Source organism: Equus caballus, chromosome 1 (assembly GCF_041296265.1).
Source record: "Equus caballus isolate H_3958 breed thoroughbred chromosome 1, TB-T2T, whole genome shotgun sequence".
Taxonomy (NCBI): Eukaryota; Metazoa; Chordata; class Mammalia; order Perissodactyla; family Equidae; genus Equus; species Equus caballus.
In genome coordinates, this window is record NC_091684.1 from 86201503 (window position 1) to 86224338 (window position 22836).

Below are 22836 nucleotides of genomic sequence, written 5' to 3' on the forward strand. Positions count from 1 at the left end.
TGCAATTTATCTCATGGATTTTTCTAGCACCTAAAATACATTCACCAATACTCCTCCAGAGCAACCTATAAAGAGCAGACTTTAATTCCATTTTAAAAAATTAGCAGCTTGAGATCATAATGTCCTAAAGAGTCATTTTCCCGCATCCATCATTAAACTCTTCTTACTTTAATAAGGTCTTTTCAGAAAAACATAGGTCTCCTGGAGTTGCTACAATGATGCCAAACTTTAAGAGATACAAGAGATTTTGCCCCAGAACAATGGCTCTGTTGTATGTATTTTTATCAACTGGCTCACCTAGGAGCAGGTTGGAAGAAAATGTCAGTTAAAGGCCACAGAACAGGGAGATTCTAAAAACAGGAACAGGAAGTTCATTTCATACATCAAAAGCCAGAAAAGAGTCAGTGAAACCATTTAAGCTCAAAGTAAAAATGGATTTTGGAAAACAAGAATTCACTTAAATATGTGCTTTAATCATAACAGAGTAAGGACTTTCTTAAAGAAATTTCCATCCCCAAACCCATTCTTACAAAAGTGAGGGCAAAGGCAATCATAATAGGACTATAAGGTGGATGACAATAAATTAACACGGAAGTTTTTTTTTTAATCCCTAAAAATAGAGAACATCTATCCATCCACCAGTGAAAACGAATAACTACAGACTGAAACAGAGACTCTATTGATGCAAAGAGTCACATTGGCAAGGGACAGATGGACAGCCAACCTAACCTTATCCATCATAAGAAAAGTTTCACCTGTACATATGTAACAATAGCACTTTCAACTGTTCTTAAGCTATGTCAAAGGTTTATGACCTATAAAACTAGTATTTTTGCTGAGGCACAAATTTTGCCTCTGGATAAGTGAGAACCCAGCCAGCAGCCCAGCCTCTGCATGTAAGAATCTTTCAGGCATCCAGGTAAGACTCTGGAAGAGCTATGCCCATGAGTATGGGCAATCTAGAAACAAACCTCAATGAGATTAATGTGAAGTGTCCATACTCTACCTGTAGGATATTAATATATCTGTGGAAGAATATGGAATATTCTATGGAATAAGACATGTGGAAGAAGATATCATCCAGACCTCTACAATTGTTCTTACATAATGTCCAGCTTTCAATTAAAAACTACCAGGCATGCCAGAAAAGGAGACCAAAAGTCTGAAAAACAAAAGACAACAGAAATAAATCTAGATGTGAGAAAAACATTGGAACTATCTATTACAAAACTGCTATAAAAAATATCTTTGAAAACAGGAAGAATATCACAAGAGAATCTGAATCTAGAAAATGAATCAAATGCAAATCCTATTACTAAAAAATAAAATAACTGAAAAGTTAAGAATTCAAAAGACGGGTTCACCAGCTGACTGGACAAAGCAAAAGAGATTTGTGAACTGGTAGAAAGGTCAAAAGAAAACATGCAGATTGAAGTACAAAGAGAAAAAGGAGCAAAAATACAGGAGAAAATGTAAAAAGATATAATGAAAAGGAGCAAAATACATATAATTGGAGTCCCAAAAAGAGGGAAGAGAAGGAATAAGCCAGAAGCAATGTCTGAAGAAATACTGGTCCAAAACTGTCCAAAATGGCCAAAAATAAAAAGCCAGAAATTCAAGATATTTTACAAATCCCAAACAGGATAAATAAAATGAAAATATCACCTTTAAAAAAAATAATAACTGATAGTGACTTTTCAAATAGAAACAATGGAAGTCAGAAGTGCTGAAAGAAAAACCACCAGTAACTGCAAATTCTATACTCAGACAAGGAGAAACACAGATGTTTTCAGCCAAAAACCAAGAGAAGATATTATAAGTAGATCCATGATTTTTTTTTAAAAATCCTACAGGAGTTCTTCAGACAGTGGAAAAATGATCCCAGATGTAAGCATGGCAATGCAGGAAGGAATGGAAGGTACAAGACAGTATAACATACAGGTAAATCTAAAGGAATGTTGACTGGGAAAAGAACAACAATAGCGTCTTGTGGAGTTTAAATACATATGTAGAATTCAAATATGGCCACAATAGCTCAAAAAGCAGGAGGGGGTAAATGGACTTAAAGTGTTACCAGATCCTTGCAATATTATTTTTGACCAGAAAAACATAAAAGTATTAATTTCAGATAGATACCAATAAGTTAAGGATATATGTTATAATCTCTACTGTATACATAAGAATGTAACTCACAAGTTAATGGTAATAAATACTTGATTAATCTGAAAGAAGGCAAAAAATTAAAAAATTAAAAAGTACAAAGAACAGAACAAAAATAAGATAATAGATTTCAAACCACGTATTTTTATGCTGCATGTGCACAGGGTAAAACTCCCAATACTAGGCAGAGTTCAGCTGCTTAAAACAACAAAATAAAACCTCTCAGGAAACCACAGCAACATCACACTTGAAATTCTCTAAGATTTCCCTGAAATTAAAGGAAAGGATCAAAGATCTGCTATCATGTCTTCTAGTCCACATTTACTGAGGTCCTGGCCAGTGCAATGAGACAAGAACAAAAAATAAAAGCTGGGAAGCAAAAAACAAAATGGTCATTATGCACAGATGACATGATAGAGTACATACAAAGTCCAAGAGAAGCTACAGATAAACTATTACAATTAATAAGTGAATTTAGCAGGGTTTCTAGATACAAGGTCAATATCTAAAGTCAATTATATTTTTACATTCTAGGAAACAATTTTTAAATGATACCATTTAGGGGCCAGCCCCATGGCCGAGTGGTTAAGTTCATGCTCTCCACTTCGGTGGCCTGGGGTTCACCAGTTGGGATCCTGGGCACGGACCTACACACCGCTCATCAAGCCATGCTGTGGCAGCATCCCACATGGTAAAACTAGAATGACCTATAACCAGGATATACAACTACGTACTGGGGCTTTGGGGAGAAAAAGAAAAAAGAGGAAGATGGCCAGCAGATGTTAACTCAGGGCCAGTCTTCCTCACACACACACACACACACACACACATATACATACACACACACATACACACACAAAGCAAAAATGATACAATTTACATTAAGATCAATAAACATCAAGTACCTAAGACTAAATCTGATCCAAAAAATGTGCAAAACCTCTCACAGAAAACCAAGTGTAATTACTGACGGAACTTTAAGAATACCTAAATATAAATGGAAGGGTGGCTCATGTCCACAGATTGGAAGACTAAATATTGTGAAGATGTCAGTTCTTCCCAAACTGACCTACAGATTCAATGCTATCTCATTAAAAATGCCAGCACTTTATTTTGTGGAAATTTACAAGCTAATTCCAAAATTTAATCTGAAACAAAAGGAGCCAGGAACAGCAAAGAAAATTTTGAAGAATTAGAGCAAAGTTAGAGGACTAACACCAACATAAAACAAGACCATATAAAACTAGAGCCATTTAAAAGTTATAGCATCAGAGGAAGAAAAGCCAAATAGAGCAATGAAACAGAAAAGAGAGACCAGAAACAGACAGCCACGCTTCCAGTCACCTGATTTACTGCAACGCAATGGGGAAAAGGACGTCTTTTTAATAACTGGTGCTGGATCAGCTGGACACTCATGGGGGAACCAGGCAGCAGACTGATTGCTACCTCAAACTATAAACTAAAAAATCAATTCTAGATGGGTCATAGACCTAAATGTCAAAGTTAAAATAATAAAAACTCCATAAAATAACATGGGAGAATATCTTTATGGCCTTTGGGTAGGCAAAGATTTCTTAGGCAGGATACAAAAAGCCAAACCATGAATGAAAAAATGGATAAACTGAAATTCATTAAAATGAAAAACTGCTGTTCAACAGCAACAAAAAACAAGGAAAAGGCTAAAGAAGCAACAGTGTTGGAAAATATGTTTGCAATAGACATATCTGACAAAAGGTTCGTATGTAGACTATATAAAAACTCTCAACAAATTAATAAGAAAAATACAACTTTATTTTAAAAACAGGCTAACAGTTGACTAGGTACTTCACAAGAGTATATCCAAACGGCCATTAAAGGTACAAAAAGGTGTTCGATATCATGAAACGCAAATTAAGTCACAACGAAATACATCATAATGATTAATTTTTCCAGAAACTAACATTTACTAAGTACTGCCAGTGGAAACATTAATTGGTACAAACACTTTAGAAAACTGGATAGAAAGCCGAGCATGTGTACACTCCAATCAGAAGTTCTAGTCATGGATGCACATACAACAGAAATGTACACATACCCATATTTCAGGCATGCATTTAACATTTGAGAATATCAATACCAGCTTTACGCATAATCGTAAAAATTGCAAACAACCCAATGTCTATCAACAGAATGGCTAAACAAATTGTGATATAAAGCAATGACAATAATGAGCCACCACTTGATCAACAACATGTACACATCTCACAGACATAATATTAAGCAAAAGAGCACATATTGTATTATTCCATTTATACAAAATACAAAAAATAGGCAGAATTAATCTGTTTTTCCAGAAGTCAGAATAGTGGTTATCTTTGGAGAGGCAGGTAACTCCTGGGAGGGGGTATGAGGGAGACTTCTAGGAGCTCACAACACTGATCTGAGAGGCAGTTACACAGGTGTGGTCACACTGCAAAAGTTCATCAAGCTGGACACTTAAGATTTACATACTTTGCTGCATGTATGTTCTGTATTACACTACGATTTTACATATTTTTTTAATTTACTTAAGAAAAACTTAACAGGAAAAAAAGTCTATGAGAGGCAAACAAACGTCTTAGGAATAGTTGCTTGTGGGCAAGGACTATGTCTTATACATCTTATTATGTCCAGAGAGTCAAGAAGAATGTCTAGCGTATCAGAGATAATTAGAAATGCTAAGAACATAACAATAATAATATATAAATTTACACATAATTGCGATTTCTATGGATACAAATATGAGAGCTTTCAGCCAGCATTCGATCATCCTCATTAATTTCCCTTTAGATAAAACAGAAAAATGTGGACTGGATGATTATAAAGTACTATAGAACTGATTTGACAACTAAGGGGAAATCTTAGGTTGGCCATCGGGTTCTAGCCTCAGTCCTTTCCTATTTAGGAGACTTATTAGTGCCTCTATGGAAACTATTTTAAAACACGAATGAAGAAGGAAGCTTTAGGATAAGCCCGCAGCACCCCACAAATACCTGACACACAGGAGGTAGTGAATAAATACATTTTTGTTGAATACAGGAATACACGTACACAGATAATCAGGGTCCCATCCAGGACATTCATAACATCACCAATCAGTGAAAACAGCAGCCTAAGAAATGGTCAACCCAATATTTATAGCATTCATAATGAACTGGAGCAACCACAAAGCCAACTGTATAGTTAAATAAAAACAAATGTCCAAAAACTTACTAATTCAGTACCCAATAAAAATAAAGCCTTTGTCTCCTATAATTTACGGGAGTTTTTTTTTCTCTCCGCCTCACTCATGCGAAAAACTGCTATGCTTTCAGTATTTAAGTTTATGGCATAGAAGAATCTTATCAAAAACACTACAGCAATAATTTTCCTCTGCCCATAAAAATAGGCTGAATTTATCTAACCTTAAAATTAGACTCCATTTATCCACAATATGGCCCCTTCTTGGAAGTTGTACTACTAAATTATGTTGCCTCCTGATAGTGTAAATAACGAGCAAAAGAGGGTGCCATTACTCATTTTCTCTCTTATGTAACAATTTGCAAGTCCTCCCTGATTTATTTACCAGACTGTTTTGGTCAGATTTTAGTTTGCTCCATTATTCACAGTAGAATCACAGTAGCACAATCACTGTTAATGCTGAGGTCTTAAAGTCCATTTCTGTATCCTTAGTCATCTGGGTTATCTATATAGATAACCCTTCTTAGAAAACTCTAGGCTTCAGTCTGGCCATCTGTAGAAGGAAATGGAGAAATGATCTCTCTGTTCCACCCCTACTGTGTGACTGCATGAAACTGGTGTGATTTATGGACTCAATGGTACCATTCTCTAGTGACATTCAGGTCCTTGCTTTAGGCCTTTCCAGAGCAATATTTTTGTTGTTATAACTTATGCCATGTTTCTTGTTCTGCCAATCATGTGAAATTCTCAAAATTTTTTCCATAGAAAATGTCCTTGGCAGGACTGAAACTAGAAAATGTTTTACTAACGGTAGATATGGCAGTTTATTATCATAATAATAATGAAAATGTTAATATCTAATGAACATATCGGGTAGCTATCTCCCCACCTTTTAATTTGTACTTGAGTGTTACCATCCTCCTCATTTCCTCTTCTCTGGACCAGTATCCATAAGCACTGTAACCAGGTGAAAAGATGGCAGAGTCCAGGGGTAGACAGGAAGAAGCCTCTAGATCATTTGATCCAAGCCTTCTTCCTCGCATTTGATTCCCAAATCCTCTTTCACATTCGCACAAGAGTTAATTTCATTTTCTAAGAAAGGAGTAAGAACTGGATATGCAGGGTTGGTAAGTTTGATTCTGGGCGCATTCTGAAATTAATTCTGGCACGCAGAAAGACAGAATCTTCAACTTTCAAACTGTGAGAACCTCTGCATGCCCAGCAAGTGCTAGCTGCCCTGAGCATAGCTGGGCAAGAGCGAGGAGACGGATGACATGTTGGGCAATTCACCTAGCACATTACTGGCTGAAGAAAGTTCTTAAAAAGTTACAAAAGACATAAATTTGACCAACATTTGGCCCACACATATATATGTACTACATAAACCGTTAGGTAAGATGTGTCTATTTTGATAGGGGCAGAGGTGACGTACTTTCATCTTAATTACGTATTCAACGCATGGTAAGTCTGTGGTTTAGCTAGTTTTGAGCAGATCCTATAATCATCACCCCAAAAGCTGTTTCCTTTTAAGAAAGTGTTGTGGGCAGTGATTCAGGGCACCAAAGAGATTAAGATTTTTTGTTGTTAAGTGCAACGTTTGTTGAAAGCTTTTGCTTTTAAATCACTGGTGTTAAGTATGAAACAAACTGAGATTTACACACTTAAATGCTATATATATTTCCTGCTTAGGTTTTTTAAAAACAGAGCTTCAAAAAAAAAAAATCAGAGCTTCACGGGCTATAAATTGTATATGCAGTATAGTGCCAATTACAAAAACTGTGAGAAAAAAACTCAGAAAATGTAAATTGCTGAATTTTCTGAAAAATTCCTGAAATTTGTTTAGCCATATAAGGTATTTATCACAGCAAAAGAGCCAATGGCAGTTGTTACCAGCATCATTTTGTTCCCTAAGATATTTCAACATGTTCCCCAATCTAAGATGTCGGAAAACTGTTCTAATATATTCCTAGGCTGTCAATTGGCTAAAAACTCTTTGTAAATATCTATATAAACGCTGCAGTCTTTTTGAGTCAGCAGCTATGGGAAAAAAAACAAAAAGCACTAGCAGTATGAACCTCTCCCACTTGTCCTAATGAGATATGCTTGCTTCAAGACTAGCTGGATTATTTAATCACCAAGCCACACATCTAAACTAAACACACCCAGCTTAGAACCAACGAAGCTCTAACTTTAATTGCTCATCCAAAGGTCCCCAGCAGAAAATGAAATTATGCAAAGCTACCCTAAAACCAAATGAAAACACTGTGTGCTCTCAAATTAGGGAAAGCAATAGATAATTAAGTATCTGCAAAAAGAGGGGATGCATCAGTCTCTTTGTGTGCCCAATTACGGCAGCAGGTGCAGGACGAGGTTGTCCCTATCCTGTCCTGTACCTAGGCCCTTGCTCCATCATTTATCCCTCTCCCCCATAACTTAGATTATGTTCTCTCCCATAAGAAAAGAAGAAAATCACAACTTTCTTTCAAATGTGTCTCCCCCTCAAGCCACCACCTCTTCTCCCTCTTCCTCTTCCTCAGTGTAGGAGGTACGGAGGCTGCCTCAGTTTCCTGACACCCTCTCACTTTGCAGTCTGGCACCTATTCTGACCTTCCCCCTTGGAGACCACCTCAAAGGTCTTTTTAGTCAGCTTCCCCTCAGCTACAGAGGGCTCTAATGCTCCTTATCCGAGATCAACTCATCCATTTTCGTGGCTTTGCTATCACACCAACAGCACTCAAATCTGCCTCTTTAGGCCCATTCTCTCTCCAGAACACGAAACCCACACTTCCAGCTTTGTACTTTGTGTTGGTTTCCTAGGCCTGCTGTAACAAAGTACCACAGCTGGATGGCTGAAACAACAGAAATTTATCGTCACAGCTCTGGAGGCCGGAAGCCCGAGATCGAGGTGTCAGTAGGCTTGGCTCCTTCGGAGGGCTGGGAGGGAGAATCTCTTCAGGCCTCCCTCCTGCCTTCCAGTAGCCTTAGGCATCGCTCGGCCTGCACAAGCATCGCTCCGATCTTGTCTTCACACGGTGTTCTCCCTGTTTGTCTTTACAGCATGTTCCCTCTGCGCATGTCTGAATCTAAATTCCCCTTTTTTATAAGGACATGAGTCATATTGGATTAGGGCCCACTGTAATGACCTTATTTTAACTTGATTACCTCTTTACAGACCTTATCTCCAAATAAGATCACATTCTGAGGTACGGAGGGTTAGGACTCCAACACATTATTGGGGAGGGGGTGGGGGGACTCAAAAATCAGTATTTCCAAAATAAGCGCACTGCCTTCTCCTGAAACCTTCACCTGTACCACATTTCTTCGAGTCTCCTAAGCTCATCTGTCTCTTCCTCTCTTTACATCTAATCAGTTATCGATGCTGAAACCCCTCCTCCAGAGCATCTCCTAAACCTCTCCCCTCCTCTTCCTTCCCACAACTACCACACGAATTCAGGCTGAATTATCTTGCACCAACTCCATGGTGACCGTCTGCTAATAGACTTCTTCGCTCCAGTCTCTCTCTGATCTCTCTATATCCCAATTTATCTTATAAATTGCTGCCACATTAATCTTCCTAACAGACAGCTCTGACCCATTTCCCTCCCTAGAGAGGGGAAAAGAAGAAAAAAATAATAACTTCAAAGGCTCTTCTTGCCTTATGAATTAAGCATAAATCCCTGCCCCCGGTGGTCTTAGGGCTCCCACCCTTCCAGGATTACCACAGCCCACATTCTCACGGAGCCTCTTTCCCCAACATGACCCCTGTGTTCCCCAGCTGCTTCAGTGAGGGACTTGACAAGGAAAGAGATGGCACTCTCAAAGGGTTTTCACTGAAACGCGTTTAAGGAAGGGGCCAAGGAGCGGTCGGGGAGGCTGCTGGGGTCCAACAGAGAGGGGGAGACACCTGGTGACCAGCAACAGTGGGCAGCTATTACCAGCCCTCTGTCTTACGCGACAGGGGGAGGTTGGGGGAGAATAGTGTTCCCAGTGTCCAGGAGCCCCCTGGACACAGAGCAGGGCAGAGACGAGTGAAAACGCACTAAGGCTGGGAGAGAATATCAACACACTGCCTCTACTCACCTGGGAGCCTGTCTACCCACCCTTCTCACTCCAATTCAACAAAATCCTACTCGCCTTTAAAAGGCATATTAGTAATACAAAAGATTTTTTTTTATAAAAATGTAAAAACGTAACTCTTAAACAAATATAAAATGTACGTGTGACTAAGATTTTATTGAATTCATAATCAATGAAAGAACCAGTACGATGTTACAGCAGGTTCAAAGGAGAATGCACGGAACACACGAATACATAAGCCAATCAGGAAAACTGAAATGAATTTGCTTGCTGAGTGCAAAACTGCTCAATATCCACAACTGCATTCCACCAGATACGATTTGCATTTGCTATGATCAAGAATCAAAAATTCAGGAATCATGACTATCAGTTTTCTACAACTTGACAGAGTTGTAAAATTGCTCAGAGACAAACGAAAGGCAGAGATAATCCAAATGGGTGAGTAAAGTAGACAGAGCACCCACAACTCTTTTTTTATTGGCCAAATTCACAGTTTTTCACAACCTTTCCCGACCGCTGGAAGGAAAGAAGTAAGGATGGAAGGAGGGAGGGAAGGAGGGAATGAAGGAAGGAAAGAAAAGGGCTTTGGCGTCAGAAAGACCTTGGGCACCACCAACAACATCGCTTACTCATTAACTGCCCTTGAGCAACTCATTTCACCTCTCTGCAACTCAGTTTCCTGATCTGCAAAAAAGCAATTAACTGCTTTACAGACTAAATGAATTGCTCTAGGAATCAAATGAATTGTGGCTATCCTGTCCGAGCTAAATGGTAGCCAAAATACTTGAGGTTCTTTCCTTTTCCTTCACTGTAAAATCATGGCGTTAGACCTGAAGTTCCTTTTCAGTCAGAAAATTCTGTGACTGTAAATCCATGAAGCCTGGGACAATCATAATGACCAGACATGAATGCCTCCCTCCTCAGCATCCTCTCCCATAACGGTTCTGTGCCTCTTATGTCCGCTCTGCAGTAGAACATTTGCTTTTCCCTATTCCCCAGCCCACCCACCAGAGCTATAACAAACTCCTTGAAGGCAGGAAGAAGCTCAGATATATTTGAGTCCTAGCACCCGGCATGGTGCCTGGTACACAGTAGGTAGTCAACAAATATTTCAAAATGAACTAAAATAAATGACAGATCAAAACCACAATGAGATATCACCTCATACCTGTTAGAATGGCTATTAACAAAAAGACAAGAAATAACAAGTGATGGCAAGGATGTAGAGAAACAGGAACCCTTGGCACAGCTGGTGGGAATGTAAATTGGTGCAGCCACTAGGGAAAATCATATGGAGGTTCCCCAAAAAATTAAAAATAGAACTACCATAGGATCCAGCAGTCCCACTTCTGGGTATTTATCTGAATGAAACAAAAACACTCACTCGAAAAGATATCTGCTCCCCCATGTTCACTGCAGTATTATTCACAATAGTCAAGATATGGAAACAACCTAAGTGTCCACGATGGATGAAGAGATAAAGAAGTTGTGATACATATATGCAAATGGAATATTAGTCAGCCATAAAAAAGAACAAAATCTTGCCATTTGTGACAACATAGATGGACCTTAAGGCATTATGCTAAGTGAAATAAGTCAGACAAAGACAAATACTGAATGATCTCACTTGTACGTGGAATCTAAAGGCAAAAATCCCCAAAATAACTGAATTCATAGATACAGAGAACCAATTGGTGATTGCCAGACAATACTGTGTTGTATATTTGAAAGTTGCTAAGAGAATAGATCTTAAAAGTTCTCATCACAAAAAAAAAATATTTTGTAATTCTGTGTGGTGATTTATGTTAAACTAGACTTGTGATGATCATTTTACAATACATACAAATATACAAAATATATACAAATATATATAATATATACAAATTGTGTGTTGTACATACGAAACTATTATAATGCTATATGTCAATTATACCACAATAAAATAAATACATAGATATATGCATGTATACATACTAATGCAGTCCCATGGCAAAAAAAGAAAAAAGACAACACAGGGCATCGGGGCATCGGAGCAGGCAGGGGTAAAACCACAACTCTCTTCTCCTTTATCAGTTTACATATCCTCTCTTGCCTAAGCAGGACTTAAACTGGGCCAATTTTGCAGGCTTTCCTGAGCGATGCTGTTCTCTGCAGCAGCAAAAGGACTTTAGACTCAATAACGATGCCCCATCTTCAGGAGACGAAAGCCCCCTTTCCTGTCACAAAGAGGACAGCAACAGAACCACAGGTTTTAAGCTTCTTTGACAGCCATCAATCAGAAACAATTCATCTCAGCTTTTCATTTGTCTGCGACTCAAGAAGAAACGTTTCCTGACGTTTCACTGAACCTCCTGGCCAGAACTTGTAAGCTGATCATAGCTCCCAACCGTGGGCACTGTCCTTGAGGACAAATCATGTCAGATGAGTCCAGGACCAAAGGGGACAGAGGGAATATTGTGGAAGACAATAAGGAGAGAGGTAAAAGGGCACTGAGGATGAAATCCAGCGAGTATGGGTGTGTGTGAATTTCTGCTAAATGTTTCAAGTGCCCTAGTCATCCTTCTGTATGTTGTTCTTCTCAGACAAGAAGAAAAGAAATTCTGCCCAGCCCTATAGGCTCCTAACTGTACATGTCCCTGAAGCACCGTTCTTTAAAATATTCTTTTTTCAAAAAAAAGGCACTTCGAAATGTATTTTCACCGCTTCGCCTGATCCCCCAAATTTCAACTGTGTCAAAAATAAAATGAATCAAAATTTTCAGAAACTACAAGCGGAATTTGAGGGATTTTCAGAGATCTATGTGGCATTTTACTGAAGTTTTAATTCCTGCCTTACATGCTGTTCCACATGCTGAGTGCTGCCTTTCGTGTTATTTTCACATCTTATATAAAATCTAATCTACTTTTACAGCCATTTACTCTACCCAATAGAGGTAAAGGCTTTGAGTCTCCTACCATAGCCACAAGCATCACCTCTTCACCTCCTGTCCCCTCTGAATTACGGAGCACAATCCTCACAGGACCATGAGCTCACCGTTCCCACACCGATGTGTATGAGGTTCCACTGTTTTGACCCCTCAACTCTACGGGAGACCCCCAAGGTATATCCTCTGTACCTGGTATTATGCTGTGAACAAACCAGGTACCCAACTTGTGTGTCTGAATTAAGATAACCTAGTAAACTTTGCATACATTTGCTCTATTCTGCATATATTATCTAAAATATTGTCTCACAGAATCAGTTCAACTCAATTCCACAAACATTTCACGAGGGCCTGTTACCGGGTACATATCCTGCAAGGCACTGGGAGTCTAAGAAATTCACACTCGAAAATATAGAGCATATTCCCTCAGAGGGAAGCATGGCATCAAGTTTCCCTCCGGTTTTAAAACACATTCCTCTCCAGCAGAAAGGGACCCCATCTGGTCTTTAAGAGTTTACATTCTAGAGCCACCTGCTTGGGTCTGAAAGTAGCTCCACAGCTGTGCCTACAGACATGGGCCCAGCGACCAGACTTATCTGGACCTTCCTCTGAGGGATCTTGCAAGGATTTCATGAGAAAAGGCATGGAAATACTTAGAGCAGACATTCTGGACCACACACAGAAATGACCTACAAGAAATAAGGCCACTAACACTAGAAGGTAGCTAACTATATAAAACAGCCCTGGCCTCCTGACCACACCCGAGAGATGGCTACCCCTCAGGACTGTCACTGTACCTCATATGAGAGGAGGAACTTCCGTCAGCCTCTGGAGCTGTTCAGATGTGCCCTAAGAATGCCCCAGACAACCTCATAAAGACGTGAGGACACCATTTTCCCTAAGCACTGAGAGGTGCTGGCTTGTGGTCAGCCCGGCCACTATCAAAATGGCGCCTCTCACAGCCAGTTCACCCATGAGCCCTGTCATGTACTCCTGTCAAAAACACAAAAACAAAAACCCAAAGTACTGCAAGCAGTAACAGAGACTAACACTTCACTGCTACCCAGGTACTAATTTAATAGAATATCACTTTAGGGTCAAAATTTGATAAAAGAAATATGGAGTACTAGCTTTCTTTTGTGTGTGTGTGTGTGTGTGTGTGTGTGTGAGACCAAAATTTCCTCCTGAAAATATCCTCGAATGTGAAATAAAGATAAACTCCAGTGAAATCTGAAAGAAGTTAAATCATAATTCCTTTTATTTTAATAATCAGAAACCCGCTGTGGAAAATAAGTAAGCACAACTTTTAATGGATATAAACTCAGTGTAACATTTAGTACTTATTTTAACAGTGTCCCAATTTACTCAACAGTAAGGATTTGATTTTTCCTGTAATCTTTCTTTTTACTTTTCTCTTTTTTTTCGTCCTCTCAAAACACATCTTTGGTTATGTATTAAATATGAGTGAAATTCACAGGTTCATGTGAACATTAAGAGTCAGATTCTAAATTCAGAGGGAAATAAAACAACTAAAAATTTATTTAGAAGTGGAACAAATGTACAAAAAGCTTTTAAATCACAAAATTGTTTTAAGGGAAAAAAAAGTGCTTGCCGTAGCAGAAAAAATAAATTGACCACATCAAGTTGCTCTTCCTGCCTCGCTGATGGGCATGTGTGAGCCCGTGTCGCTCACCAATCATACATGAGGTTCCCCACACCCTAAGAAGTGTGTGTCCCTGCGAACAAGTGTGAGCTCACAGCACCCACCCGTAACTCCCGCCTCAACCCTCCTCAGACCCAGCAGGCCCCGTCACCCTCTGAGCTCCTACAGTATTTTCCGCTGTTCCACTCTGCCCTCACTCTCCAGGTAAATTTTAGGTTTTCGTCAGGTTAATTGGCAAATACTGATCATCATTTAGTGACAGTAGGTCCCCAGGCACAGCCACCTAGTGGAGGTCTCACCTGGGCACAAGTGTTGGCGGCTCTAGCTCTCTCTGTCCCTTCCTCTGGAGAGAACTCTGATTGGATAATGAGAGTGGAAGCAATTACATGCAGGTCCTCTGGACACTCCAAGTTAGTAATAGGGAAAGCTTCAGATTTCCGTTTCATTGCAGAAATGTCACTATAAGAACTTTCACTGGGCCACAGGACCCAGGGAACATACCTCCTATATGGGCTCTGAAGCCAAGTGTAACATTGTAGGAAACCCCAGAAATATGTGTCACTTCCTCACTAGGAAGTAATAATACAAGTAATAATAAGAAGTCAAAGAAGCACTTCAAAGCCAAGATAGTAGAGAGGATTAGCAAAGAAGGCTGCTGGGGTTTTGTTAATGACCCTGTGATCCACCAGAATGAGAATTTCCAGGGACCCCAGGACCATTGGAAGTATGCATTTCTAGTCCAAGGGCAAGGTTTTACTACACACATCCGTCTAAACTGTTTGAGTCTGGCCTACCCCACAACTCATAACAAGACAACATAAAACTAACTCAGAGAGCCCCTCAGAGATAACTAACGCCCCATTTTATCTTTCCTGAAAGAATTTTACAGGACCCCAGCAACCACGAAGTCACACAACCACTTATTAGCAGAGTCCCCATCCCAATGTTCTTCCCACAATTAATAAAGATGAAAGTAAGTGGAAAAACTGCTCTACCCAGATGCCCCTGCGATGCCCTGGAAGTCACCTCACCACCAAGAAGCTTCTCATTTGAAATATAAAGTCTGGCTAGAACACAGTGTCTCTCTTGGGCAGCCCCAATCACTGGGACTCACTTAATCCTTCACTCATTCTCTTTCTCTCTGTAGTCCACTTGCCTCAGTAACCGTAAGGAACTTCCCTCTGGCAAATTCCCCTCACAAGCCTGAGACCACATGTGCTCCCCTGCTGGCCCAGGAGCCAGGCAGCCCTCCCACGGCCTCAAACATCACCTGGCCTGTCTCAGCCACACGCCTCCTCTGTCCTCCTTTCAGAATTTAACCCACTGACCTCCTACTCTTCTGCCTCTGGAAGGGATCTTACTTCCACCCTCCCGCCCCCGCTCTCTTTGCCTACTTCCCTCATAACAGGTTCCCTCCCTCTCCCTCTGCGTTCGAACACATTCAGGGGATCTTTACATTTAACTGCGGGAGAAAAGAAGGAGGAAAATTTCTCTTGTCCCAGTCTTCCATTTGCCTGAAGATTTCTCTCAAGCCTGTCCTTGTAGTTAACACTGCCCTAAGCATCATGGGAAACTAACGCCCCCAACATGGTGGCAGCCCTCCCACAGAGCATTAGGGGACCAAAATTAGGATCACAAATAAGTGATAAGATGTGTAGAACTGGGAAGCTCAAGAGATGGTAGAAAAAGATAAATTCAGAATTGCGTGGAGTGATCCAAGAAAGCTCCACGAAGGATGGGGCACTTAAATAAGGTGCCAAAAAACAGTTTATAGAAGGTCATGAGCTAAGTAGAGAAGGAGACTGGATGTGACAGGAAGCTGGAACTGAGGCATGGTGGCATGGACACAAGGGTTTCAGGAAGATCAGAATGGCAGGAGAATTCAAGGTGGCCTGCAAATGGATGGGGGCGGGGGTATGACAAAGGCTAGAACCTAAGTACAGGGCTAGGACAGAAATCTCAATCTGAGCTAGACTGCCAAGGAAAACATGACAGGAGATGGTGACAAATTAGATACAGGGGGAGAAAAAAAGAACTAAACCAACGCATGGAGGGCCTACCATGCGCCTCGCACTGTAACAGGGTTTTCACATAAATTCCATCATACGATCATCAAAAACCCCTCTGAGATGCCCAATATTTTTGTTATAAGGGAAATTTTAAAAATTTTCTTGAGTCCATTAGCTAGGTACTGGTGAATTCAGGCCTCAGACCCAGGTCTTCCGAAGGCTAGGATCAGACTGGTGTTTCTAAGCCAGAACCTGAAATGGCAGTGCCACTGGCCAACACAGAGACACTAGGAGGAAGAGCCTCCTGGGGACCAAATACGGGTGAGCTCAGCATGGTGTGTCCAGATTCCAGAGGTACGTCCAGACGTAGAAGGGGAGTCAAAACAGAGGCCGTGGGGAGCTGGGAATAAGGGGCTGGGGGCTGTCAGATCTATAGTGAGTTTCTTCCACAGGAAGGAACAGCTTTGGAAAAGTTCCTATAATTTTCTGGCTCTCAGAGCTAAATGAAGTCATTGTTAAGATTTTTTTAAATCTATTATTCCAAGGATCCCAGACTTTGTGGCACAGATAAGCTCATGGAGGCAGAAGAGACAGAATAGGAAATAGGACAGAATCTTTTGGGATAAACACAGACTTGGAGTAGAAGGAGTGAAAAGAACCTCAAAAAAGCATGAGCAGAAAAATATAGAAATAACTCAGAATGTGCTATATCTCCAAAGCCAAACAGAGGAGCTTCAAAAAGGAGAGCAAGGTTAGTAGAGTTTGAGGGGCCTAAGGAACAGCGATAGAGAGGAGCACTCAGATTCGGCATGGAGGAGGATGCTGGTAACATCCAGCAAAGTGGTTTTAACAGGGGAGAGAAGCTAGATGACAACTACAAGGAGAGGTGGAGATGAGCAGTGGGTGGAAACCACATTTGGAGGAATTAAGCGCTAAATCAGGCATCAGGGTCAAACAAAGACATTTTAGATGAGAGAAATCAGGATGTTTCAAGATCAACCAGAAGGAACAAGTGGAAAGGGAGGTAAAGCAAGGGTGGAATATGTGCAAGATTCCTGTCAAGGACCAGTGAGTAAGTACTGAGATCTAGGACACACACACACGAGGGACTGGAACTTTAGAAAGGAGGAAAGAAACCTCCCTTTCAGTGGCTGGAAGAACAAGCGGGCAGATTTAGACAGTGAACCCTAGAAGGAGAAGATAAGGATAAAAATGAGGCAGGCATCTATTCTACAAAGAATGGTGTGCTGATAAACTACCATTTTGGCAATTCTTCAGAGATTTTCACACGCTTTGCATTACTCTAGGCTGCTGTTATGAACTGAACATTTGTGTCCCCCTAAACTCACATGTTAAAATCCTAACTCCCAAGGGGATAGTATTAGGAAGTAGGACCTTTAGAGGAAATTAGGTCACGAGGGTGGGACCCTCATGAACGGGATTAATGCCCTTAGAAAAAGAAACACAAGAGAGATGATTTCTGTCTCAGCCACATGATGATATAATAAGAAGATGGGCATCTGCAGACCAGGAAGAGAGCCCTCATCACACACTGGATCAACCAGCACTTGACCTTGGACTCCCAGATCTCCAGGACTGTGAGACATAAACGTTTGCTGTTTAAGCCACCCAGTATACGCTACTCTGTTACAGCAACCTGAACTAAGAGAGGCACTAACGTGGAGTGGGACACTGGGCCAAATTATTTCAGCTCCCTGAACTTAATTTCTTCATCTGCAAAATGATGGGGGAGAGGGAGGCAGGGATAGACTGGGTAACTTTTTCTAAAGGTCTCTTCATAGCCCAATATCCTAGAGTTTATACATGTAGTTTTCCTTCTAATTGCTTCATGCCATCCTCTAAATCTTTTCTTTGTGATTATAATTGCAGCCCACTTCTCTCATTTCAAACGCTTCCTTAATACCTACTATCATGCCATGCATACAGAAGGTGTTCAACAAATGTTTTCCTGAATTAATAAAATTCCCATAATGTCAGAGTTTCAGGAGACAAATGTGTGCTTCATCATCTCTCCCTCTGCCCCAAAAGCTGTCTCTAGAAGCAGTCACCAGAAGCTGTAGTCCTTTCCTGGGTAATTCAGCCTTGATAAAAACACTTATCTAAAGTCAAAGTACAAATAGGAATGAATGTCAAATAAATTAGTGCCCTAAGTGTTTTAAATCCCGCCCTTCCTGCCAATGTGTACACACAAACATCTAAGTCAAAAAATAAGCCTGGATGGGTTTTCCATCAGTTCCTTGAAAAAATACCACAGCCCACGTCTATGTAAAGCTTCTCACACCTTCATTATCCAGGGAGCCAAAGGTGCCAATTCCCACTGCTCACTCAGGGTCTGTTCATTTGCACCCTGTGACATTCCTACAGCTGAGAAATCTGATTGCATATCCTGTTTGCTGTAAATTGAAAACACACTTGAGCAGCTGATAAAGCGGCCTTTCTCTCCCACAAAGGACATTAGCCAAAGATTTCAGTTTTAGTCTTGGTTCTGCACGGCTGAGCCTCTGACTTCCTACAATTAACCTTCCTCCACCTCTACAAACTCGAGCTAAATATTTCAGCCCAATCTATTTCACAGTATTGTGCAGTGGCATCTCTACTTTATGATTATTACTATTAACTGCTGAATACTTTCTAAGATGCTTCCTGTTACTATCGAGCAAGATGTATAAGCATGGAGAAGAAATCTACAGTGAAATAGTTCATTCTGCAAAAGAAGGCCAGAGGAAAGCTAGAAGCATATTTATCAGGATAATTTTTGCAGCCAGGACTAAGTTTTGAGTCTCAGCGCATATATAAAGACAAAACTACAAGACACAGTATACCCCAGGAGTAGCTCAACTGTACTTACACAGATGAAAGAAACAAAGTACACAGAATCAACCCTTGTCCAAGGTTATTTTACATCATGGTTTTCTTAAAGTCAAGGAATTCCGTCTATAAAATTCTGCATGATTGCTTGAAAAAAAGAGTGTAACTAAAAAGATTCATGTTTTTAAGTACCAAATTATAATTCATTGCTATATTAGTAAACTTAGTAAAATTTTAAAATAAAATAAACATCACATTCCAAATCATGGGGATGTTTGGAAACAAGAGTGAAGAAACGCATCGCGGGGCCGAAGGCTTAGTGTCTGATAGGATTCTTCTAAGTGTCCAGCACATCCAGAGCCGACATGGACACATTCTCAATTTCTCTCAGAGATAAACATATTGGAGTGGGCAAGCTTCCAGATGGTGGGGGAGCCCCTGAATAGAAGATGGTCCTTCATCTGTATAACCGTTTGAAGGGAATGTTAGCAAGCTCACAACCGCATAAAGGAAAAGAGATGAGAGAGGGGCTGGCACGGGCTAAACAGTGCCAAACTCCCCTTCGCAAGAGAAGAACTAATTCACGGCAGCAGACACAACTCGTGATCACAGTCCACTACAGACTACACCTCTGCTTCCCTGAACAGTGACCTCTTCCAGAACAAGAAGAAGGAAAAAGAGCTTTCTGTGGACAGAAAGATGCCAAAGATGCTTCAACGGGCTGCAGTGCTTGAATAAAAATCCAAGATAATAGTTAAGGTGCTCTAATCAGAATAAATGAAATGTCTAGTCAACTACACAGTTATGGTCTCTTAATGACTGTTTGATTTTCTTTCTTAAGTACAACAGCTTCATCCATAATCTATAACTACTGTATCTAGGTGTACAGATTATTAATATTCCCTGGGCTATTAAAAAAAAGAAATAATTCACATGGACAAGATTACACACAACAGAGAAATAAATGCCCCAGAAAAAAAAAAAGATGAATTTACCGTAAGAACTACATTCTCTCCATTACTAACTCCGTTACCACTTGCGGACCATTAACATTCTTAGGTTAAAAGAATAAAATAGAAAGGAGCAAGGCAGGAGACAGAGGAGTTGATAAAAGATTTGAGGATTTCCATATAAAATTCCAAAATTTAGAGGAAAAGAAATATTTTCCTTTTAGATGTTAACGCTACACCAAAAACTTCCCCTGCTCCATTGTGCTACCTCCTTCAAGGTCATTTATCATCAGCACGACAACCTACGGATGTTTTATTAAAAGAAAACTCCCAGCCTAGGACTGCCAGATCTCTACCCAGGACCCACTTATCAAAGGTGTTGCTCCAGTTGACAGGCAGCTGTCGAGTGGCACAGAGTTAACATGACTTTATATGTACAGAAGCCCAGCAGCAAGCACAGGACGTCCATCTCCATTAAGCATTCTGATAACACCACCTCCATGAGCTCAGCTTAACATTTAAGCCTGCAGGCAGCCCTTGATGCACAAAGCCTGCCAAAATTTCCTAGCTAATTTTAACCCCATGGAGTCAAAAAAAAAAAAATGAATTTAAAAAATTACAAAGTAACTAAATATTCTGTTCACCTGAACAAAAGATCTGGTGGTTTTCAGAAACATCTATTCATGTGGCTTTTATTATTTTTTTTAAAACCTTACAGACACTTTTCCACACATATACACACACAAAAATAAACTATATCACCAGTAGGCTTAAAATATTCCCCGTGAACAAGGTTTTAGTGAACAGCTTCAGAGCTGATCTTGGGCCAGTAGCACCGCCAACAGCATATGCAATGGTGCAAAACACGCAGCCATTAGGTCGAATCATTCACCGTCTGATGCGTACCTTGGATTTTATCCGTTCTAAAGATTTTCCCCCTTAATGCAAAAATGAGTGCCAAAAAAAAAAAATTCGAAGAGTATAAAGGAAAAAACGGTCACTTACAATATTCTTGGACAAATTTACTGTTTTCACTTGTTTAGCACTCAAAACCTAAACCTAAAAGTTACTGTCTGGTAAATATTTCAAAATTTAACTATTTCTGTGACTTTCTGCGGTTGTGGAAGTAACTGTAACCGGGAAGTGATATCTTGTCCACTGTTGAGGGGAGAAGTGACCGCAGAAGCTGCAGTCTGGGGCGGCGGTGGGGGAATCCTGGAAGGGACCGTCCCTCGGAGAGGAGGACAGGAGTGGAGGGGAGGACCGACGGGACGGAAAGGATGCTGCAAACGCTAACCAGGCTATTCTTAAGACAAAGTTGGGGCATTTTCTTGGGTTAGAGGCTCTCCAGTCCCAGCTCTGAGGGAGCAATGCCTCAGCCTGGGAGTATCTGCAGCGTCCGAACAAATCAGGAGAGGAAGCAGCAGCGCCAAGAGGTACTTAAGGAGGAAAAATTGTATTCGCGTGGAGCCAACCTTTCCCTGCTGCCACCCAGTGTGGAAATTCCGGGCAGCCATCCTGCCCTTACACACACACACACACACACACACACACACTTTGCTGCACTCGGCATTCAATAAGCCAGCATTTAGAGAACGACACGTTCGCGCTGTCCTCCCCCCGCCCCCGCGCGCGCGTGCACACACACACACACACACACACACACACTCGCTTCCCATCCCTTCCACGTTCTACAAGCAGTCACAGCATCACCACGGCCCCAGCCCGGGGAGCCGCGGGGGCCAGGAAGGCGACTCTCCCGCCCCTTCGCAACAGCCCAACTTGGGGGACAGCTTCGGGCAGCGGCCGGCCAGCCCCGGCGCGCGCCACGCCGAGGAGGCGAATCCCTGGGCTGCGCGACAGCGCGCGGGGCCAGCCCGAAAGCCGGAGAACCCGCGCCGCGGCGGAATTCCCGGCGACAGCGCGCGGCCCCGCCGGCCACCCTGTCTGCACCCTCCCACGGCTAGCCCGGAAGGTCCCAGCCCCGCCGACCAGTCAGGCCGGACCGGCCGCCTCCTCCTCCCCCGTCCTCGGTGCCCCGGGACCGAGCCCGTGCGCCTCCCGCCAGCTCGCCGCGCTCTCGCAGCCTTGGTCCCCTGGCTTTACACACGCGCGCACAGACACGCACCTCCCCTGGCCCCAACAAGCACACCTGCACACACTGGCGGATGCCCGGCTCCTCAGACATCCCCCGTGGGCACCCCCCCCCCCCCAGCCCGCGCGTCCCACTGCCCGCTGTCACTCGCCCAGACCCAGCTAGCGGATGCCCCGGCGGCCCCTGCCCCTGGGGAACACAAGACGAGCGGAGCTTACAGTTCGCAGGAACTGGATCTCATCCTCGCCCTCGCCCCCATCGGCCATGGCTCCGCGCCTTCTCGCCGGGGCCGGCTCCCTAGCCCCGCGGAGCCCGGCGGCGGCGGCGGCGGCGGCGGCCCCTCGCGCTGCCTCCTGCTGCTGCTGCTGCTGCTGCTGCTGCCCGGAGCCGGGGGCGGGCGGGGGCCGCGGCTGCTGGGTGCCGAGCGCCAGGCGGTCCCCGCCTGCAGAGCGGAGGAGGCGCGGGCAGGCGGGCGGGGGCGGCCGGGGCGGGAGCCACCCTGCGCCGCACTGTGTGGGAGGAGGGCGACCCGGGCTGGAGGACGCGGGGAGGTGGCCCCGCAGCCCCGCCGCGCCTGCTTCGCGATCCCCGCCCGCAGCAGGAGGACTGCTCTGCCCTGGCTCCTCCGGGCGAGTGCGCGGAGCCCGCCGAGCCCGGGTGAGTGCCGCGGTGGGGGCGGGGAGTGGGGGCGGGCGCGCGGGGAGGAGCTCGCCGGCTCCCCTCTACTGCAGGTAATCCGCAGCCCGCTCCTCCGGGCCGCCAAAGCCGAGGCCCAGCGCCGCTTACTGGCTGCGCTGGGTATCGGAGCCAGAGCGCGCCCGAAGAGCGCACGGCCGCCTACCTGCGCCCTTCTGGAGCGCCTGGGCTCCTCCGCCTGCCCCTTCTGCCCTTAGACCCGGCGCTGGCGTTCCTCCCTCCGGGAGGGGGCAATG

At 42.7% G+C, this 22836-nt stretch overlaps 1 protein-coding gene across 1 annotated transcript in view; it reads right to left on the minus strand.

Moving 5' to 3' along the window:
- RYR2 (ryanodine receptor 2) overlaps window positions 1-22533 on the minus strand; it is a 682530-nt gene extending 659997 nt beyond the window's left edge. Inside the window, exon 1 of the mRNA XM_070228795.1 lies at window positions 22123-22533. Within this exon, the coding sequence (XP_070084896.1) occupies window positions 22123-22170 (48 nt within the window). The 5' untranslated portion in view covers window positions 22171-22533. The remainder of the gene's footprint in view (window positions 1-22122) is intronic.
- Window positions 22534-22836: the final 303 nt, after the last annotated feature.